Source organism: Oncorhynchus tshawytscha, unplaced genomic scaffold (genome assembly GCF_018296145.1).
Source record: "Oncorhynchus tshawytscha isolate Ot180627B unplaced genomic scaffold, Otsh_v2.0 Un_contig_418_pilon_pilon, whole genome shotgun sequence".
Lineage (NCBI taxonomy): Eukaryota > Metazoa > Chordata > Actinopteri > Salmoniformes > Salmonidae > Oncorhynchus > Oncorhynchus tshawytscha.
The window spans coordinates 38,427-61,124 of NW_024608559.1; the positions used below are offsets into that span (position 1 = coordinate 38,427).

General features: G+C 41.7%; 1 protein-coding gene across 1 annotated transcript; it reads left to right on the top strand.

The window, feature by feature from the left end:
• The first annotated feature begins 2,679 nt into the window (after window positions 1-2,679).
• LOC112241888 (NACHT, LRR and PYD domains-containing protein 5) lies at window positions 2,680-22,375 on the top strand. The gene is made up of 19 exons (XM_042313360.1): window positions 2,680-2,835; window positions 4,594-4,760; window positions 4,862-6,659; window positions 6,743-6,916; window positions 9,126-9,299; window positions 11,035-11,208; window positions 11,695-11,868; window positions 12,388-12,434; window positions 12,571-13,132; window positions 13,733-13,968; window positions 14,544-14,581; window positions 16,887-16,951; window positions 17,084-17,298; window positions 17,486-17,742; window positions 18,006-18,134; window positions 18,300-18,432; window positions 18,835-18,855; window positions 20,340-20,622; window positions 21,424-22,375. Exons 1-19 carry the CDS (start codon window positions 2,720-2,722, stop codon window positions 21,428-21,430), a joined length of 4,770 nt encoding a protein of 1,589 aa, XP_042169294.1. The 5' UTR covers window positions 2,680-2,719; the 3' UTR covers window positions 21,431-22,375.
• The last annotated feature ends 323 nt before the right edge of the window (window positions 22,376-22,698 follow it).

The following is a 22,698-nucleotide window of genomic DNA, read 5'->3' on the forward strand; positions in this document are numbered from 1 at the left end:
GAAAAGTTTATGCCTCGATCACAACAACTGGGAACAACTGGGAGCTCTGAAAAATACGATGTCAGCTCTCGAGAAAGAGGACGGTTCAAATCGATTTTTCCCAGTCAGATTTAGTTCTTTACCGAGATCCCTGTGGTTTTGAATGCGACATTAAGTTGATAAACTCAGAAAGGTGGTGATCTGCTTTGCTCACTAGTTACCACATCCATGAAGTCAGAAGGACCGCCTACCCGACCAATCAGATGAGGGAGTGTGATGACGTATTAGCCTACCCGACCAATCAGATGAGGGAGTGTGATGACGCAATAGCTTACCCGACCAATCATATGGTTGCGGGAAACGCTGCAATCTCCAAATGGTAAATCTCGAGTTCAAGTTTTTTTGAACTGGCAACGTCCTAAAATTTACATAGAAAATACAAAAGTTTTGATTTTCATTGTTGTTGATTCATAGTGATTAGCCTAATCAATTCACCCTCTTCAGGTTTGATTTATCTGCAGGTAATCGTTGTTTTGAGGCTGTAAACCAGGGCTCTTTATGAGGTATGGTATTATTGTTTTTAGGCAGGAAATATTTACAGGTTATCTAGAAGAAAAATGGTATTTGGTATTATTGATTTTTAGGCTACAGGGCTATGAGGTATGGTATTATTGTTTTAGGCTACAGGGCTATGAGGTATGGTATTATTGTTATAGGCTACAGGGCTATGAGGTATGGTATTATTGTTATAGGCTACAGGGCTATGAGGTATGGTATTATTGTTGTCGGTGAATGACAGCACATTAAGGTGATTATCTGAGGAAACTGGCTCACTTTCACTTCCTGAAAGAAGACGTGCCTCGCAATTTATACCTGTCAATAAGTAAAATAGTCTGTCTCGTCAAGTAAATGTGACGTTCAACAATGTGCATATAAACTATTTAAATGTAGGGCTAAATCAAATATTAAGTTTAAAGCTTTCTGGTGACAGATCAGGAAGGCGGTGGTCCGTTTGGCGAACTGCAGATGCGCTCGATATAACGTCACCGGCTCATCTATGCGCGTTGTGAACCCCGGGTTGAATCATCAGCACAACTTTTCTCAGAATGAAAACCCCGGTGCGCCGGGCGAGATAAACTGATCGCAACTCAAGTGAACTCCAGCAGTGCATGGGTCTATTCACTAAACCAGGGATGGGCAACTGGTGGCCCGCAACCAATAATAATAAAAACATTGTTTTGGAACTCAGTCTGGATCTCAACATCCTGTTGACCGTTAGAATAATAGAAAACACATGGTGCAGTTTGTAAATGTGGTTGAGCATCAGCAGTCAGTCTATTAGCCCATGTTAGCTACATGTTTTTAGATTGGTAAATTAGTCTAGCGGCTAAACTTGTAATAAGCATGGTTGAATTACCAACCGGGGTGGGTCCCATTGTTCATCAGTTATTGTCACGGCTTCCTTCTGTTGAAGGAGAGGCGGACCAAAACGCAGCGTGGTTATTGTGCTACATCTTTAATGAATATGATAAATGAACAAAACAAGAAATGTGAATTACCGAAAACAGCCCTATCTGGTGTAACAAAGACAGGAACAATCACCCACAAAACCCAACACAAAACAGGCTACCTAAATATGGCTCCCAATCAGAGACAATGACTAACACCTGCCTCTGATTGAGAACCATATCAGGCCCAAACACAGAAACAGACAAACTAGACATCCAACATAGAATGCCCACTCAGATCACACCCTGACCAACCAAAACATAGACCATACAAAGCAAACTATGGTCAGGGTGTGACAGTTATCATATTAAAAACGGGTACATTTTCCTCCATTTGAAAAACTAAAACTATAATCATTGATTCCAAAACAAAAATAAAATAAAACCATCATAATTAATGTTCAGTTTATTTTTTTTCCTTCTATAAAAACTGTTAAAACTCATAGGAAACTCAACTCATAGGAATCCCCACCCAGTTGACTACTTTAAAATGGTTGTAGGCCTCAAGCACAGTCCGTTCTAAAACAGATTATATCCATGATGAGTCCTCCATCTCTATGGCAACAGGCACAACTCCAATATAAAGTCGTTTTTTCCCCTCGTAACAACCTAACCATTACGAAACTTCTATTAGATCAAATAACGTAGCAATTTAGTAATTCCATTTTTTGTTGACAAATGTCAGCTAATAAGGATCCAAGTCAAATCAAATGAATAACATAGTGGACTGTGTATAACTTTAATAACATAGTGGACTGTGTATCTTTAATAACATAGTGGACTGTGTATCTTAATAACATAGTGGACTGTGTATGTTCTTTAATAACATAGTGGACTGTGTATCTTTAATAAATAGTGGACATAGTGGACTGTGTAGTGGATTGTATCTTTTAATAACATAGTGGACTGTGTATGTTTAATAACATAGTGGACTGTGTATCTTTAATAACATAGTGGACTGTGTATGTTTAATAAATAGTGGACTGATTGAATCTTTGACCACAGAAGTAAATATGTTGTCATTGTTAATGGTCTTCAACAACAGAATATTGACTGTTCTGTTTCTTCTTAATAGCTGAGTGAGTTTTGACTTACATCTAATATGAGTCTCTCTGGGGAGAGAGGAACATAGTGGCCTCTAAAATGAGTCTCTCTGGGGAGAAGAGGAGGGGACCACTGCCTCTAAAATGAGTCTCTCTGGGGAGAGAGAGGAGGGGACCACTGCCTCTAAAATGAGTCTCTCTGGGGAGAGAGAGGAGGGGACCACTGCCTCTAAAATGAGTCTCTCTGGGGAAAGAAAGGAGGGGACCACTGACTCTAAAATGAGTCAAGACACCAGTTCTAAGTGGTAAGAGATTAAATGTAAAATATACATTTCTCTTAAAGATATAAAACTAAAGGGAAAAGTGTTCCCAAATTATATCAAATGTAGGTCTACAGTCGTGGCCACAAGTTTTGAGAATGACACAAATATTAGTTTTCACAAAGTCTGTAACTCAGTGTCTTTAGATATTTTTGTCAGATGTTACTATGGAATACTGAAGTATAATTACAAGCATTTCATAAGTGTCAAAGGCTTTTATTGACAATTACATGAAGTTGATGCAAAGAGTCAATATTTGTAGTGTTGACCCCTCTTTTTTCAAGACCTCTGCATTCCGCCCTGGCATGTTGTCAATTAACTTCTGGACCACATCCTGACTGATGGCAGCCTATTCTCGCATAATCAATGCTTGGAGTTTGTCAGAATTAGTGGGTTTTGTTTGTCCACCCACCTGTTGAGGATTGACCAGAAGTTCTCAATGGGATTAAGGTCTGGGGAGTTTCCTGGCCATGGACCCAAAATAGTGATCTTTTTTTTCTTCCCATAGCCACTTAGTTATCACTTTTGCCTAATGGTAAGGTGCTCCATCATGCTGGAAAAGGCATGGTTTCATCACCAAACTGTTTCTGGATGGTTGGGAGAAGTTGCTCTCAGAGAATGTGCTGGTACCATTCTTTATTCATTGCTGTGTTCTTAGGCAAAATTGTGAATGAGCCCACTCCCTTGGCTGAGAAGCAACCCCACACATGAATGGTCTCAGGATGCTTTACTGTTGGCATGACACAGAACTGATGGTAGCGATTCACCTTGTCTTCTCTGGACAAATTTTTTTCTGGATGCCCAAACAATCGGAAAGGGGATTCATCAGAGAAAATGACTTTACCCCAGCCCTCAGCAGTCCAATCCCTGTACCTTTTGCAGAATATCAGTCTGTCCCTGACTTTCTTTCCTGGAGAGAAGTGGCTTCTTTGCTGCCCTTCTTGACACCAGGCCATCCTCCAAAAGTCTTCACCTCACTGTGCGTGCAGATGCACCCACACCTGCCTGCTGCCATTCCTGAGCAAACTCTGTACTGGTGGTGCCCCAATTCTGCAGCTGAATCAACTTTAGGAGACGGTCCTGGCGCTTGCTGGACTTTGGGAGCCCTGAAGCCTTCATTCACAACAATTTAACCGCTCTGCTTGAAGCTCTTGATGATCCAATAAATGGTTGATTTAGGTGCGATCTTACTGGCAGCAATATCCTTGCCCGTGAATCCCTTTTTTTGTGCAAAGCAATGATGACAGCACGTGTTTCCTTGCAGGTAACCATGGTTGACAGAAGAAGAACAATGATTCCAAGCACAACCCTCCTTTTGAAGCTTCCAGTCTGTTATTCGAACTCAATCAGCATGACAGAGTGATCTACAGCCTTATCCGCATCAACACTCGCACCTGTCTGTGTTAAGAAGAGAATCACTGACATGATGTCAGCTGGTCCCGGCAGGGCTGAAATGCAGTGGAAATGTTTTTTGGGGATTCAGTTCATTTGCAAGAGGGGCTTTGAAAATCATCTGATCACTCTTCATAACAGAGTATAAAATTAATATTCATTCTCAAAACTTTTGGCCATGACTGTACATCATTCATTTAAAAGGCCAAAAATGGATTTACCAATTGCAGACTGTAGCTTTAATGAAGAAACATCAGGACTTCTAGAAGTTCCATTATACAGTTGTTAAAAGGAAGTAGATTAGGTATTGATGTGATATTGATGAGGTGATCTGTCTCCTGTTTTGTTCAGTGTCCAGAAGCCCAGAGCAGAGTCACCTACAACCAGCCTGCTATCAATGAAGAGTGATCAGCCACCTGCTTTCAGCCAGGAACCATTACCAGATGACAATAATGAAGTGGAGAGTTTGGACAGTGAGGATGTATTAAAGATCACACACAACCTTCTGGACAGAAGAAGTAAGACTGTGTTTCATACAATATCACAAATAACGGTACAAAGGCCCTTATAAAACACACACACAAACTTATGAGTCCCAACTCTCATTGTTTTCCTACAGGTCAAACTCTGCTGACAGTCCAACAAGATGTTAAGGCTAAACTGAAACACAAGTATCAACACATATCTGAAGGAATTGGACACCATGGAAATCAAAGTTTGTTCAAGGACATCTACACAGACCTCTACATCACAGAGGGTGGAAGTGGAGGGGTCAGTAATGAACATGAGGTTAGACAGATAGAGATGGCATCCAAGAAACGAACCACACAAGAGACACCAATCAAATGCAACGACATCTTCAAGCCTTTACCTGGACAAGACAAACCTATCAGAACTGTGCTGACCAAAGGAATCGCTGGCATTGGAAAAACAGTCTCTGTGCAGAAGGTCATCCTTAACTGGGCAGAGGGAAAAGCAAATCAGGACGTTCATTTCATGCTTCCTCTTCCTTTCCGTGATCTGAACCTGAAAAAGGACCAATACAGTCTGATGCAACTTCTTTCCCACTACTTCTCAGAGCTGAAAGAAATTGACAGCATTGAAGATGGTGAAACAAAAACTGTTTTCATTTTTGATGGTCTGGATGAGTGTCGACTTCCTCTAGACTTCAAAAACAATGAGAAGTGCTGTGATGTCACGAAGCCAACCTCAGTGGACGTGCTGCTGACAAACCTCATCAAGGGGAATTTGCTTCCCTCTGCTCTACTCTGGATAACTTCACGACCTGCAGCAGCCAATCAGATCCCTCCTGAGTGTGTTGACCAGATGACAGAGGTACGAGGGTTCAATGATCCACAGAAGAAGGAGTACTTCAGGAAGAAAATCACAGATCAGAAACTGGCCAATGAAATCATCAAACACATGAAGACATCAAGGAGCCTCCACATCATGTGCCACATGCCAGTCTTCTGTTGGATATCAGCCACTGTCCTTGAGATGATGCTGAAAGAGGCAGAGAATGATGAAGTCCCCAAAACTCTGACCCAGATGTACTCACACTTCATTCTCATCCAAATCATTGCGAAGAACAAGAAGTACCACAAAGCCACAGAGACAAACGCAAAGGAACTGTCTCAGTCAGACAAAGAGATTATCCTGAAACTGGCAAAGCTGGCTTTCCAACAGCTGCAGAAGGGCAACCTGATCTTCTATGAGGAGGACCTGAGAGAGTGTGGCCTTGATGTCACAGAGGCATCAGAGTACTCAGCATTGTGTACAGAGATCTTTAAAGAAGAATCTGGGCTGTACCAAGACAAGGTCTACAGCTTTGTGCATCTGAGCATTCAGGAGTTTCTAGCAGCAGTGCATGCTTTAGAATCATGTCTGGACAAGAAGGAAAATGTTTTCTCCCCCACTAGTGATGATAAAGAGAAGGAGTCAATCCAGTTGTCTGACTTACACAGGAGAGCAGTGGACCAGGCCTTGAAGAGTGATGGACACCTGGACCTGTTCCTCCGCTTCCTTCTGGGTCTCTCACTGGAGTCCAATCAGAATCTGTTACGAGGCCTTCTGACACAGACAGGAAGTACAACACAGACCAATGAGGAAACAGTTGAGAGAACAGTCAGGTACCTTTCAGACAAGATCAAGGAGGAATCCTCACCAGAAAGGATCATCAACTTGTTCCACTGTCTGAATGAACTTGGTGCCAACTCTCTAGTTGAAGACATGCAGACCTCCCTGCATTCAGGAACTCTTTCAGAAACAAGACTAAAACCTGACCAATGTTCAGCCCTGGCCTACCTGTTACTGATGTCAGAGGAGGTGCTGGAGGAGTTTGACCTGAAGACATACAACACATCAGAGAAAGGTTATCAGAGGTTGCTGCCCGTAGTGAAAACCTGCAAGAGAGCACTGTAAGTTCTGTTATTGAGTTGATGTATACAGTATCATTATAATGAAGGATTTGTATATCTAACTGATTATCTCCTCTCTCCAGACTGGATCGCTGTAAACTCACATATAAATCCTGTGAGACTCTGGCCTCAGCTCTGCAGACACCAAACTCCCCCCTGAGAGAACTGGACCTCAGCGACAATGACCTGGGAGACAGAGGAGTAGAGCTGCTCTGTGTTGGACTAACCAGTCCACTATGCAACATACAGACACTAGTGTGAGTAAAATATCTTCCGTATCTACTGTGTGTTTATATAGTTTGTATTTAGTTAGTATGTGTATGTTTGACATTATTTGAATATCTTGGTAAATATGCAGAAGCATACATCAATGTGATAAATATATCAAACTAAGGTTGAATATCTTGAGTGAGATAGTATGTTTTTAGCATTGGTGAATCATGTGTCCTTTTGTTATTGTCTTAATGTATCTCATTATTCTTAAAGCGTTGAATATTTAACAGTGTATCGACATTAGTGGTCAACCGATTATGATTTTTACGCCGATACCGAATATTGGAGGACCAAAAAATGCCGAAACCGATTAATTGGACGATTTTGTATTTTTTTAAATATATTTTTAATAATGACAATTATCACAAATTAGACACCTTGCTTTCCCTGTTGCCAATTCAATGTCATTGTCCCACACTGGTGCTCTGCTTTTCTCTGCTGTCTGTAAAATTAATATAATCGTACACACACACATCTCTCTGAAGTGACAGGGATACTGAAGAGTCTGCTTCGGAGACACAAATACTCTCAACTGATTGAATAATAAAACTAGAGTTGAAGTTACCTGTGATGAATGTTGAAAACAACTGTAATTTCTATATGCAGGAAATCCTATTTTAATAATGGACATGGTATGTATTGACTACCAAAGTGTGAGTCATAAATCCCATGACACCTTCCAGCAAAATCTGAAATTTGTTCTTTCATTCATATATTCCATAGGATATTTTTAGATTCCCTTCAAATCAGGTCTGTGTTTCGTGTAGGTTTACACCACCTTGCCAATTTAATAACTGTAGATATCCATAGGACAAGGTAACTCTGATCAATATTGGCTAAATATTAGCGAAGATTTAAAAACAAATTGTAGAGTGGATTTCTGAAAATATGTTGACAAACGTTACCTTATCCTAGCGAGATTTACACGACTATCAAAACTCAGAGGCGTTTTAAGCACAAAACACAGACCGTATTTGAAGTAGATCAAGACATTCTCTATGGAAGACACGAACGGTAAAATAATGAAGGAACCCCTTTCGAGTTCAGCCGCAAAGGAATTATGACGCGTCGACTATTTCTCTCTATACCATTTGTATTTCATATACCTCTGACTATTGGATGTTCTTATAGGCACTTTAGTATCGCCAGCCTGATCTCAGGAGTTGATAGGCTTGAAGTCATAAACAGCGTCAAGCATTGCTAAGAGCTGCTGGGAAACGGAGTAAAGGGCTGTTTGAATGAATGCTTACGAGCCTGCTGCTGCCTACCAACGCTCAGTCAGACTGCTCTATCAAATATCAAATCATAGACTTAATTATAATATAATAAACACAGAAATACGAGCCTTTGGTCATTTAATATGGTCAAATCTGGAAACTATCATTTCGAAAACAAAACGTTTATTCTTTCAGTGATATCCGGAACCGTTCCGCAGTTTATCGAACGGGTGACATCCCTAAGTCTAAATATTGCTGTTACATCCTACTGTAAAATCACACATGAATCCTGTGAGACTCTGGCACAACCTTCAATGTTATGTCATGATTATGTCAAACTTGGGCAAATTCATTCCGGTCTTCGTTAGGAAGAAATGGTCTTCACACAGTTCGCAACGAGCCAGGCGGCCCAAACTGCTGCATATACCCTGACGCAAGAGAAATGACTCAATTTCCCAGGTTAATATTGCCCGCTAACATGAATTTCTTTCAACTAAATATGCAGGTTTAAAAAATATATATACTTGTGTGTATTGATTAAGAAAGGCATTGATGTTTATGGTACATTTGTGCAACGATTGTGCTTTTTTCGGCAATGCGCTTTTGTTAAATCAGCCGTTTGGCGAAGTAGGCTGTGATTCGATGATAAATTATAAGGCACCGCATTGATTATATGCAACGCCTAACCTAGTAATATCATCAACCATGTGTAGTTAACTAGTGATCATGTGAAGATTGTTTTTTATAAGGTAAGTTTAATGCTAGCTAGCAACTTACCTTGGCTCCTTGCAGCAACAAGGTCCTTTTGATGCTGCACTTGCATAACAGGTGGTCAGCCTGCCACGCAGTCTCCTTATGGATTGCAATTTAATCGGCCATAATCGGCATCCAAAAATGCTGATTACCGATTATGAAAACTTGAAATCGGCCCTAAATTAATCGGCCGACCTCTAATCGACATATCTCCTCTCTCCAGACTGGTTGACTGTAAAATCACACATGAATCCTGTGAGACTCTGACCTCAGCTCTGCAGACACCAAACTCCCCCTTGAGAGAACTGAACCTCAGCAACAATGACCTGGGAGACAGAGGAGTGGAGCTGCTCTGTGTTGGACTAACCAGTCCACTCTGCAACATACAGACACTAGTGTGAGTTCAATATCTCAAATCAAATCAAATGTATTTGTCACAAACACATGGATAGCAGATGTTAATGCGAGTGTAGCGAAATGCTTGTGCTTCTAGTTCCGACAATGCAGTAATAACCAACGAGTAATCTAACCTAACAATTCCAAAACTACTACCTTATACACACAAGTGTAAAGGGATAAAGAATATGTACATAAAGATATATGAATGAGTGATGGTACAGAACGGCATAGGCAAGATGCAGTAGATGGTATTGAGTACAGTATATACATATGAGATGAGTAATGTTGGGTATGTAAACAAAGTGGCCTAGTTTAAAGGGGCTAGTGATACATGTATTACATAAAGATGCAGTAGATGGTATCGAGTACAGTTTATACATATGCAATGAGTAATGCAGGGTATGTAAGCATTATATTAAGTAGCATTGTTTAAAGTGGCTAGTGATATATTTTACATCAATTTCCATCAATTCCCATTATTAAAGTGGCTGGAGTTGAGTCAGTGTGTTGGCAGCAGCCACTCAATGTTAGTGGTGGCGGTTTAACAGTCTGATGGCCTTGAGATAGAAGCTGTTTTTCAGTCTCTCGGTCCCTGCTTTGATGCACCTGTACAGACCTCGCCTTCTGGATGATAGTGGGGTGAACAGGCAGTGACTCGGGTGGTTGTTGTCCTTGATGATCTTAATGGCCTTCCTGTGACATCGGGTTGTGTAGGTGTCCTGGAGGGCAGGTAGTTTGCCCCTGGTGATGCGTTGTGCAGACCTCACTACCCTCTGGAGAGCCTTACGGTTGTGGGCGGAGCAGTTGCCGTACCAGGCGGTGATACAGCCCGACAGGATGCTCTCGATTGTGCATCTGTAGAAGTTTGTGAGTGCTTTTGGTGACAAGCCGAATTTCTTCAGCCTCCTGAGGTTGAAGAGGCGCTGCTACACCTTCTTCACGACGCTGTCTGTGTGAGTGGACCAATTCAGTTTGTCCATGATGTGTACGCCGAGGAACTTAACTTACTACCCTCTCCAATACTGTTCCATCGATGTGGATAGGGGGGTGCTGCGTCTGCTGTTTCCTGAAGTCCACAATCATCTCCTTTGTTTTGTTGACGTTGAGTGTGAGGTTATTGGGGAGCTGTTGTTGCCTACCCTCACCACCTGGGATCGGCCCGTCAGGAAGTCCAGTACCCAGTTGCACAGGGCGGGGTCGAGACCCATGACGAGTTTGGAGGGTACTATGGTGTTAAATGCTGAGCTGTAGTCGATGAACAGCATTCTCACATAGGTATTCCTCTTGTCCAGATGGGTTAGGGCAGTGTGCAGTGTGGTTGCGATTGCATCGTCTTTGGACCTATTTGGGCGGTAAGCAAATTGGAGTGGGTCAAGGGTGTCAGGTAGGGTGGAGGTGATATGATCCTTGACTAGTCTCTCAAAGCACTTCATGATGACAGAAGTGAGTGCTACGGGGCGGTAGTCGTTTAGCTCAGTTACCTTAGCTTTCTTGGGAACAGGGAGAATGGTGGCCCTCTTGAAGCATGTGGGAACAGCAGACTGGGATAAGGATTGATTGAATATGTCCGTAATCTTCAGTATCCACTGTGTGTTTATATATTTTGTATATAGTAAGTATGTGTATGTTTTTAACATTGTTTAATCATTTCCTTCTGTTATTGTCTTAATGAATAACATTATTCTTACATCTTTGTAGATTTAACAGTGTATCGACATATCTCCTCTCTCCAGACTGGCTGACTGTAAAATCACATATGAATCCTGTGAGACTCTGACCTCAGCTCTGCAGACACCAAACTCCCCCCTGAGAGAACTGGACCTCAGCTACAATGACCTGGGAGACAGAGGAGTGGAGCTGCTCTGTGTTGGACTAACCAGTCCACTCTGCAACATACAGACACTAGTGTGAGTTAAATATCTTCAGTATGAGTTATTATGTGGATGTTTTAAACATGTGTTAATCATGTGCTCTTCTGCCCTCTAGTCTGGGTCAGTGTGGTCTGACAGAGGGTTGCTGTTCAGATCTGGCCTCAGTCCTGAGTTCACCCAACTCACAACTGAAACAACTGGAGCTGAGAGACAATGACCTGCAGGACTCAGGAGTTACACTGCTGTCTGCTGGACTGGAGGACCCAGACTGTAAACTACACACACTGGGGGCTGTCAGTCAGTACAGCTGTACACTGCTGTCTGCTGGACTGGAGGATCCAGACTGTAAACTACACACACTGGGGTAAGTACAGCTGTTTCAGTCAGGTCGGTACTGAGCTGAGTTAAACAAATAATCTAATATTTCATCACAATGTTTGTGTCATGGACAAATGTATGGGTGTCCTACAAGATGATTGACACCAGTACATCAACCTAGACAGCTGTTGTGTCTCTCTGTAGGCTGTCTGGCTGTCTGGTCACAGAGGAGGGCTGTGCTGCTCTGTCTTCAGCTCTGAGGTCAAACCCCTCCCACCTGAAAGAGCTGGACCTGAGCTACAATCACCCAGGAGACTCTGCAGGGGGACTGCTTTCAGCTGCTCTGGTGGATCCCACATATAAACTGATGAAGCTGAAGTAAGTCAGAATAGATGTCCTAATAGTGTGAGCAGCGGTTGTGTCATATGTAGTGTAGTAGGGTCAGTAACATGAGGACATGATGGTAGAATTAAGGGGAAGTTTACCCAGCAGGCTGAGCACTCCAACACAGCATACATCATCACCACATGAATACTCTTCTTCTGCATCTCTGATATCCTGTTGGAATTGTACTCTGTTCTGTATGCAGTAGGTAGGATAATAATATCTGTATGTCTCTAGTAATGAATTGTACTCTATTCTGTATGCAGTAGGTAGGATAGAATACCTGTATGTCTCTAGTAATGAATTGTACTCCGTCCTGTATGCAGTAGGTAGGATAGAATACCTGTATGTCTCTAGTAATGAATTGTACTCTGTTCTGTATGCAGTAGGTAGGATATAATACCTGTATGTCTGTAGTAATGAACTTAGTAGTGCACCAGAACACAACAATATGGTTTAAATGTTGACTGCTTTATTAGGTCTTTGTCAGTCAATAACCTGTTTCTCCTACAGTGTGGATCATGGTGGAGAGTGCAGGCTGAAATCAGGGCTGAGGAAATGTAAGTCTCTTCAATCCTAATTAACTGTATATTCAGAACTATAGTAACATAGTAACTAATCAATACTTGTTCTGTTCCTACAAAACAACATTTTATATGAAGATGTGGTTTGATTAAACTCTCCTTTTGTCTACAGATGCCTGTCATCTCACCCTGGACCCAAATACAGCAAACCCAAACCTGATACTGTCTGAGGGGAACAGGAAGGTGACACGGGTGGTGGAGGACCAGCATTATGAAGACCATCCAGACAGATTGGATCATCCCCAAGTTCTCTGCAGAGAAGGCTTATCTGGAGGTCGTTATTACTGGGAGGTGGAGAGGGATGGTGACGGGGCTTTCATTGGTGTGGCGTACAAAGGAATGAAGAGGAAGGGACGGGAGGATGACCGTAGGATTAGACACAATAAGGAGTCCTGGTGTTTAGTCTGCTATGATAGTGCTTATAACTTTTACCATAATGGAGTCATCAGATACAGTCGATCAGATACTTGTCCTGATTCTGACAGAGTTGGAGTGTATCTGGACTGGCCAGCTGGTACGTTGTCCTTCTATAGTGTGTCCTCCTCTGGTACACTGACACACCTTCACACAGAACACACCACGTTCACTGAACCCCTCTATCCTGGGTTTATAATGTACTCCTCCGACTACACCTCATTGACCCTGTGTCAGATAGATGACCAACACATTCAGAGGTGAGTCATAGCGATGTTTTATCATTTGTTTTCCTCTTGAATCATTTCTACAATTAGATTAGTAGTAGTGGTGTGTTTTAATGTGTTCTGTTGGACCTACAGACAGTTAGATTAGTAGTAGTGGTGTGTTTTAATGTGTTCTGTTGGACCTACAGACAGTTAGATTAGTAGTAGTGGTGTGTTTTAATGTGTTCTGTTGGACCTACAGACAGTTAGACTGTGCCTAGTTAAATATCACCATCAGTATTGACTTTATGGAAGGTGACATAGTGGGCAATGTCACATTTAGGCAATGCAGCCTACATAGGGTGCTGTCCTGTCACCCTTTATACACCCTTTGTACTGCTTATGAAGACTGTATGTATGTTATATAAAGCCTTTATAAGTTGTATTTAGTTTAATCACAGTCTATCCTTCTGCTTTACCAACAGCAGAGACCTGGTAGAGGTTGTGTCAAGCCTGTCACCCCACCAGGAGCTACCAGTTTAAACCCTTTGTACCTGCTTATGAAGAGATGTTGGTATAAAGCCTGGATCCTGGTCTAGGACACCAGAGACCATGGTGGAGAGAGTTGACCAAGCCTGGACCTGAGGACACCAGAGACCATGGTGGAGAGAGTTGGACCAAGCCTGGACCTGAGGACACCAGAGACCATGGTGGAGAGAGTTGTACCAAGCCTGGACCTGAGGACACCAGAGACCATGGTGGAGAGAGTTGTACCAAGCCTGGACCTGAGGACACCAGAGACCATGGTGGAGAGTGTTGTATCGAGCCTGGACCTGAGGACACCAGAGACCATGGTGGAGAGAGTTGTATCAAGCCTGGACCTGAGAAATGTGAGTGTTATTTGATTTAATTGTTTTTAACTCAAAATAGTTTTAAAGCGTTCATTATACTTGAGTCCCAGGCAAGGAACACAATCATGATCTATTTGGTCAAAACAAACTTAAAGGTAGAGTCAGCAATATGACGTAGATGCACAAAGTAAACAGCAGAGTGGGTCAATTTCTACAACAACTAAGAGTGTTGGAGAGCAAGGCTAAACTTCTCTGCTGTTTTTTGGTCCTTTAAGAGATGGACACAGATACTGTGTGTGACTGTATGAGAGAGAAGTCAGGCATCTTGCTCATCATAATATCTGTGGTGCTGCTCATACATCATCATTTTCTGACTCTACAAAGCTCATTAATCTACCAGAAATCATAACATCTACAAAACACGGTCAGATGTTGTTTCCTGCTTCTACAAACATTAATTAATATAACACTAATGTCAGATTATGGTATGCTAATGAGTGTACATTTTGAGACTGTTGCTCACTTATATTCATTTTTATTACAATTCTATTTAATGATTATTAATTCATTATTACATGAGATTGTCCATTTTAAATAACTACTTTTGACTTCAGGGATTCCTCAGAGCTGTAAGACTTGTGACCATGTTGAGGTAAGTCATAATGTCAATTCTTACTTTTACATACCTGCAGGAGTCAGACACAGTCTCAAAGCCAGGTGTGTACTGACCAACCATTCATACTGGGATATAGACAGTCCTGTGTTCTGCTTTAGTAATATAAACACAGTCTCAAAGCCAGGTGTGTACTGACCAACCATTCATACTGGGATATAGACAGTCCTGTGTCCTGCTTTAGTAATATAAACACAGTCTCAAAGCAGTCTCAAAGCCAGGTGTGTACTGACCAACCATTCATCCTGGGATATAGACAGTCCTGTTTTCTGCTTTAGTAATATAAACATAAATATATAAATACATACAGTGCCTTGCGAAAGTATTCGGCCCCCTTGAACTTTGCGACCTTTTGCCACATTTCAGGCTTCAAACATAAAGATATAAAACTGTATTTTTTTGTGAAGAATCAACAACAAGTGGGACACAATCATGAAGTGGAACGACATTTATTGGATATTTCAAACTTTTTTAACAAATCAAAAACTGAAAAATTGCAAAATTATTCAGCCCCTTTACTTTCAGTGCAGCAAACTCTCTCCAGAAGTTCAGTGAGGATCTCTGAATGATCCAATGTTGACCTAAATGACTAATGATGATAAATACAATCCACCTGTGTGTAATCAAGTCTCCATATAAATGCACCTGCACTGTGATAGTCTCAGAGGTCCGTTAAAAGCGCAGAGAGCATCATGAAGAACAAGGAACACACCAGGCAGGTCCGAGATACTGTTGTGAAGAAGTTTAAAGCCGGATTTGGATACAAAAAGATTTCCCAAGCTTTAAACATCCCAAGGAGCACTGTGCAAGCGATAATATTGAAATGGAAGGAGTATCAGACCACTGCAAATCTACCAAGACCTGGCCGTCCCTCTAAACTTTCAGCTCATACAAGGAGAAGACTGATCAGAGATTCAGCCAAGAGGCCCATGATCACTCTGGATGAACTGCAGAGATCTACAGCTGAGGTGGGAGACTCTGTCCATAGGACAACAATATCGTCGTAATGTCGTATATTGCACAAATCTGGCCTTTATGGAAGAGTGGCAAGAAGAAAGCCATTTCTTAAAGATATCCATAAAAAGTGTTGTTTAAAGTTTGCCACAAGCCACATGGGAGACAAACCAAACACGTGGAAGAAGGTGCTCTGGTCAGATGAAACCAAAATTGAACTTTTTGGCAACAATGCAAAACGTTATGTTTGGCGTAAAAGCAACACAGCTCATCACCCTGAACACACCATCCCCACTGTCAAACATGGTGGTGGCAGCATCATGGTTTGGGCCTGCTTTTCTTCAGCAGGGACAGGGAAGATGGTTAAAATTGATGGGAAGATGGATGGAGCCAAATACAGGACCATTCTGGAAGAAAACCTGATGGATTCTGCAAAAGACCTGAGACTGGGACGGACAATGATCCAAAACATAAAGCAAAATCTACAATGGAATGGTTAAAAAATAAACATATCCAGGTGTTAGAATGGCCAAGTCAAAGTCCAGACCTGAATCCAATCGAGAATCTGTGGAAAGAACTGAAAACTGCTGTTCACAAATGCTCTCCATCCAACCTCACTGAGCTCGAGCTGTTTTGCAAGGAGGAATGGGAAAAAATTTCGGTCTCTCGATGTGCAAAACTGATAGAGACATACCCCAAGCGACTTACAGCTGTATTCGCAGCAAAAGGTGACGCTACAAAGTATTAACTTAAGGGGGCTGAATAATTTTGCACGCCCAATTTTTCAGTTTTTGATTTGTTAAAAAAGTTTGAAATATCCAATAAATGTCATTCCACTTCATGATTGTGTCCCACTTGTTGTTGATTCTTCACAAAAAAATACAGTTTTATATCTTTATGTTTGAAGCCTGAAATGTGGCAAAAGGTCGCAAAGTTCAAGGGGGCCGAATACTTTTGCAAGGCACTGTAAATATATAAATATAAACACAGTCTCAAAGCCAGGTGTGTACTGACCAACCATTCACACTGGGATATAGACAGTCCTGTGTTCTGCTTGTAGGCATGCAGGACTTTAGCTGTTGTCATATTTTGTCATTAGACAGTTTAATTGATAAATCACCAGCATTCCATGTAACATTGAATAAATATATTTGATGAGTTACTGTGGTAATGGGCCAGTTTCCCAGACACAGATTAAGTCTAGTCCTGGACCTTAAAGAACTTTCTATTGAAACTTCCATTGAGCATGCTTTTTAGTCCAGCACTAGACTCAATCTGTGTCCAGGAAACAGGCCCCATATGTATTACTGACATGCTTGTCCTTGTTCAGGACTCCACACACTGGCTTCAGATTGAACCCTTGACTTCCACTGTCCAGGGAGTGACAATGTTCAGGTAAAATAACTACTTTTAACATTTCATTCCAATTGCTAGTGTATTTCCCCATTACCTTTGGGAATAGTCTTCTAATTCATCCTCCCCATTTTACCATTGACCTTCTCTACCATATCTTGTTGTTGCCCTCAGGCACAGGACACCCAAAGGGAGTTATGAGTGCACAGTGTCTGGGCTCCGCTGGCTGTGTGAGAGAGATGTCATTCTGAAGTATCACTTCAGGAACTGGGAACCCTACAGTCAACTTCTGAAAGACATGCAGTACACACAAGGTGGTCCATTGCTGGACATCACTATGGAGTTAGGTGAACTGGAGGAAGTTCATCTGCCACACTTTGTCTGTTTAGGTAAAACCATGTAGAAATAATATTCAGAAAGACATTTCCATGTAACTGAGTTTCACTTCCTGAGTTAATGAACTATTCTGGGAGTTTGAGTTTACTGTGATCTGGTACTGCATATTCTTTGTGTTTTTTTAGAATAATGAATAATACAATATTTGTCTTTCTGTCTCCTTTTTATTGTGTTGTTCAGGGACCAACCCTTCCCTGAGGAATGAGATGAAGATTCTTCATGTAGAGGAACATGGAGTGTCTTTAGAGGAAGTGCATGAGGTCACCAGATTCCATGTTAAGATTCTCCATCCCAAGTTCTCAGCTATCTCTCTGATACTGAGATTATTGTCTTGGAACGTAGACGTCCACTGTGAGCTGATGCTCTATCTGACAGTGATGAAGGAAACACTAATTCCACGCCTATACCTGTTCCCCAGTAACCCCGGCCAGATACAGGTGAGGTACCATTATTATAGAGATGACCTGAACTAACTTCTGGTTAGTTATGTTGACACTCATTAAATGAAGATAAATGTGTTGCTTTTCTCCTTAACGGAAAAGATTTCGAAGACGAAACTTGGTGAGCATAGGTTTGGCATAATGGGCAGTTGGCCCCGAACAAGATGGAGTCGAGGCCTCAACGCTTTTTGAGTTTTCTGAATCATGTTTGAATCAGACTATACATTGACTGGCTGGGTATTTCGTGCCTCGTTTCACAGGCTGTGGAACAACAGGAATCAAAGTTTCAAGGGTCTAAAAGGTTTCCCATCACAAGACCAGAGCGGTCCTTCAAACTGAATAGTTACTTCAGACTGAACATTCCCTGTTCTACTGCCATCAATCCACCGGTACAGTTTTAGTTGACTAAGAACATGAATCTGACATTTAAGTCACAGTTCTATTTATTGTCTCTCTCTCTCTCTCTCTCTCTCTCTCAATTCAATTCAAATGGCTTTATTGGCATGGGAAACATGTTCACCTTGCTAAAGCAGTCTCTCTCTCTCTCCCTCCAGAGGATTCATCTCATACAAAGAGACACCACACCAAGCTTTTTCAAGGCGATTGTGAAAATAACAGGGATTGACATTGAGATGGAGTTATTCAGTGATGATGAGAGGATAGTATGGACAGAAATAGTATCACGAGGTAGGAGCACATGTCAATCATCACTTTGTACTTTTGTACCAGATGTTATTTAGAGTGATATAACCTCATGTTGTTTATCTTTCAGATGAATACTCTCTCTCTCTCTCTCAATTCAATTCAAATGGCTTTATTGGCATGGGAAACATGTTCACCTTGCTAAAGCAGTCTCTCTCTCTCCCTCCAGAGGATTCATCTCATACAAAGAGACACCACACCAAGCTTTTTCAAGGCGATTGTGAAAATAACAGGGATTGACATTGAGATGGAGTTATTCAGTGATGATGAGAGGATAGTATGGACAGAAATAGTATCACGAGGTAGGAGCACATGTCAATCATCACTTTGTACTTTTGTACCAGATGTTATTTAGAGTGATATAACCTCATGTTGTTTATCTTTCAGATGAATACTATCAGAACCAAGGTAAGACCCAGATGCAGACTGTCCAAGTAACAGTGTTTATTTTAACAGGGGAAGGCAAAGACAGGTCAAGGCAGGCAGGGCTCAGTAAACCAGAGGTGGGTTAAAGGTACAGGTCGGCAGGTGGGGTCAGGGACAGGGGCAGCCAGAGTGGTCAGGCAGGCGGGGTCAGGGACAGACCAGCCAGAGTGGTCAGGCAGGCATAATGTCAGGGACAATACCCCATAATGACATCCATAATAATGACAGGCAAAAATAGGGACATTTTTGCAAATGTATTCAAAAATAAAAAACAAACACATTTACATACATGAGTGGTCATTTTGACATTTGCCGTATGGTCAGGGAAGGGGCACCATAGTGGTTGCAAATGGCGGGGTCAGGGACAGGACGCAGCCAGACGTGGTCAAAAGGCGGGGTCAGGGTCAGGGGCAGCCAGAGTGGGGGCAGATCTTTCAGGAAGTCATCTAAGTGGTTTCAGGCAGGCGGTTTCAGGGATTACAGCAAAATGTTGGTTTTCAGGCAGGCGGGGTCAGGGACCAGGGGCAGAATGGAATCAGGCAGGTGGGGTCAGGGAAACATCACCAATCACGATGTGGCCTTTTCTCCTGAACGGAAAAGATTTCGAAGACGAAACTTGGTGAGCATAGGTTTGGCGTAATGTGCAGTTGACCCCGAACAAGATGGCATCGAGGCCTCAATGCTTTTTGAGTTATGGCCATTTTTCTGGGATTAAAGGTCAAAAACGAATATAGAGTGCTAATTTGACCGCTTTACGTCAAAGTACATAAACCTACGGTGTTAGGAAAAAAGAACCAGCCATTTATGTATCGTAATTTAACTTCTCTGCGCTACGCATCCCGAGTACAGGATCACTTTCCTAAACAACCGCTGAATTGCAGGGCGCCAAATGCATAAATATTACTAAAAATATTTAGAATCATGCAATCACAAGTAAAATATACCAAAACACAGCTTAGTCTGTTGTTAATCCACCTATCGTGTCAGATTTTGAAAATATATTTTACAGCGAAAGAAATCCAAGCTTTTTTGAGTGTAGCTTTCAATGCTACAACAGCTTAGCCTTATATTAGCTTGGTTAGCTTGGTCACGAAAGTAAGAAAAGCAATAAAATGAATCGCTTACCTTTGATAATCTTCAGACGTTTCCACTCACGAGACTCCCAGTTACACAACAAATCTTTTTTTGTTCAATAAATATGACTTTTATCACAAAAAAACGCCATTTGGGTTGCGCATTATGCTCAGAAAATCAAAGCCGTGTTCCGTTCGACAAATTCCAAAAAGTATCCGTAATGGTTGTAGAAACTGGTTTAATTTTGACTGACTTGAATATGAATTGACGACAACCCTGGAGTCAGCTCAAAACAAGACATGACTATGAATGATTAACTGGAGAGACTGTTAGATGTAGAAACAGCTGCTGTTCACCCTAAAGACATATTCATTTAATTCACCCCCCTTCAGCATTAACACTCTCTGGGATTCCTGCTGAGGAGTTTCTGAAGAAACACAGGTCTGAACTCATTCAGGGAGTCAAAAACCCAATGCCAATAGCAGATGATCTGTTGTCAAAGAGCATGATTGGTGATGAAGAGTACTCCAGAATAAAAGCTGAAACAACTGAACAGGAGCGAATGAGAGAACTACTGAACGCAGTCCTCCCTAAAGGACCAGAAGTGATGGGAGCTTGTCTCAAAGCTCTCAGTGAACATGAACACCATCTTGTTAAGTACTTGAGAGAATCTAGGTAAGACCGGTTTCTTTTCTCCCTCCCTTGAATATGTGGAATGATTAAATATAGGTCAAATAAAAACATAGCTACCCAGATCAAAGAGAGTCTTTTTCAGAATGGAAGCATGTTTTTGTGTTGCTGCCTGTAATAAATGTATATTTTTATAGTTCTATCATAGGACCATCATCAAATCATTATCTCAGGTGTACCATAGGACCATCATCACATCATTATCTAGGACCATCATCACATCATTATCTCAGGTGTATCATAGGATCATATTCACATCATTATCTCAGGTGCATATCAGGACCATCATCACATCATTATCTCAGGTGTATCATAGGATCATCATCACATCATTATCTCAGGTGTATCATAGGACCATCATCACATCATTATCTCAGGTGTATCATAGGATCATCATCACATCATTATCTCAGGTGTATCATAGGATCATCATCACATCATTATCTCAGGTGTATCATAGGATCATCATCACATCATTATCTCAGGTGTATCATAGGATCATCATCACATCATCATCACATCATTATCTCAGGTGTATCATAGGATCATCATCACATCATTATCTCAGGTGTATCATAGGATCATCATCACATCATTATCTCAGGTGTATCATAGGATCATCATCACATCATTATCTCAGGTGTATCATAGGATCATCATCACATCATTATCTCAGGTGTATCATAGGACCATCATCACATCATTATCTCAGGTGTATCTCACTCCTCCTTCTTCTCCATACTTTCTGATCTCCTCTTCCCTTCTCCTCCATCCTCTGTCTTGTAGCACCTAATCTGAAGATGCTGAGGCCTGTCTCCTAGTCTGTGGACAAAGACACTTCACCTAATCTGAAGATGCTGAGGCCTGTCTCCTAGTCTGTGGACAAAGACACTTCACCTAATCTGAAGATGCTGAGGCCTGTCTCCTAGTCTGTGGACAAAGACACTTCACCTAATCTGAAGATGCTGAGGCCTGTCTCCTAGTCTGTGGACAAAGACACTTCACCTAATCTGAAGATGCTGAGGCCTGTCTCCTAGTCTGTGGACAAAGACACCTCTTCACCTAATCTGAAGATGCTGAGGCCTGTCTCCTAGTCTGTGGACAAAGACACTTCTTCACCTAATCTGAAGATGCTGAGGCCTGTCTCCTAGTCTGTGGACAAAGACACTTCTTCACCTAATCTGAAGATGCTGAGGCCTGTCTCCTAGTCTGTGGACAAAGACACTTCTTCACCTAATCTGAAGATGCTGAGGCCTGTCTCCTAGTCTGTGGACAAAGACACTTAAATGATTTTAAGGGAAATGTTTGTTTGTGCTATTCTTTTAACAAATGTCTGTTTTATTCATGTGCTGTTCTGTAAACTAATTTGTGTGTTCATTAAGTGGCTGACTGTAGAAATCCTCACTATCAGTAGCTGTAATTTGGCAGTAAGGCCAGACGTTGGTTTGAGAACGAGATATCTTAGTTTCAAGGTCTCATCTTAGAGAGAAGAAGTCTCGTGAGGTGTTGGTCTGTCAAATGCTATGAACCAGTATTGGTCGGTCACATGAATGAAGCAAACAGTAATGATTCATTAATTATGCTAAATCATGCAAATTTAACTTGTCTGTGTATAGCCATATATAAGAAAACTGCTGGGGCTGCCCCAGGCATAGCCCCTGATTGACATGTGTACTATGGTGCATTGAGTTGGTTGGAACCTCTCCAGCTCACTGACAATAAATAATGATTCATTTAAGATTGACTTTGAGTGTCACTGTGTGAGGCTAGTCAAAGATACACATCACCACGACCTTCCTTAGATTCTTTATGGGATTACAACTCACTCTGTCTAAAGGAAATGAGGAAATGGACTCACAAAAGGGGGATAGCTGAGAGGGCAGAGAAGGCACGTGACATCATTCACATGGTGTTGAGAAAAGGAACTGAGTCATGTTCCAGGATGATCAACCTTCTTGGGGAGCTGGAGCAATGTCTTACGAAAGGTCCAACCAACAGCCTCTCTCATTCTGCAGCCTCCTGGACGTGTGGATCTTCTAACAGGAGGGTCAGTCAGTCCTC

What these genes read in the sequence shown, in the direction of transcription:
- LOC112241888 (XM_042313360.1), top strand. Translation starts at nt 2,720, where the DNA reads ATGAGTCTCTCTGGGGAGAGAGAGGAGGGGACCACTGCCTCTAAAATG. An exon ending in AAAACCTGCAAGAGAGCACT is followed by an intron (nt 6,660 to 6,742) that starts GTAAGTTCTGTT and finishes TCCTCTCTCCAG; the next exon opens with ACTGGATCGCTGTAAACTCA. An exon ending in TGCAACATACAGACACTAGT is followed by an intron (nt 6,917 to 9,125) that starts GTGAGTAAAATA and finishes TCCTCTCTCCAG; the next exon opens with ACTGGTTGACTGTAAAATCA.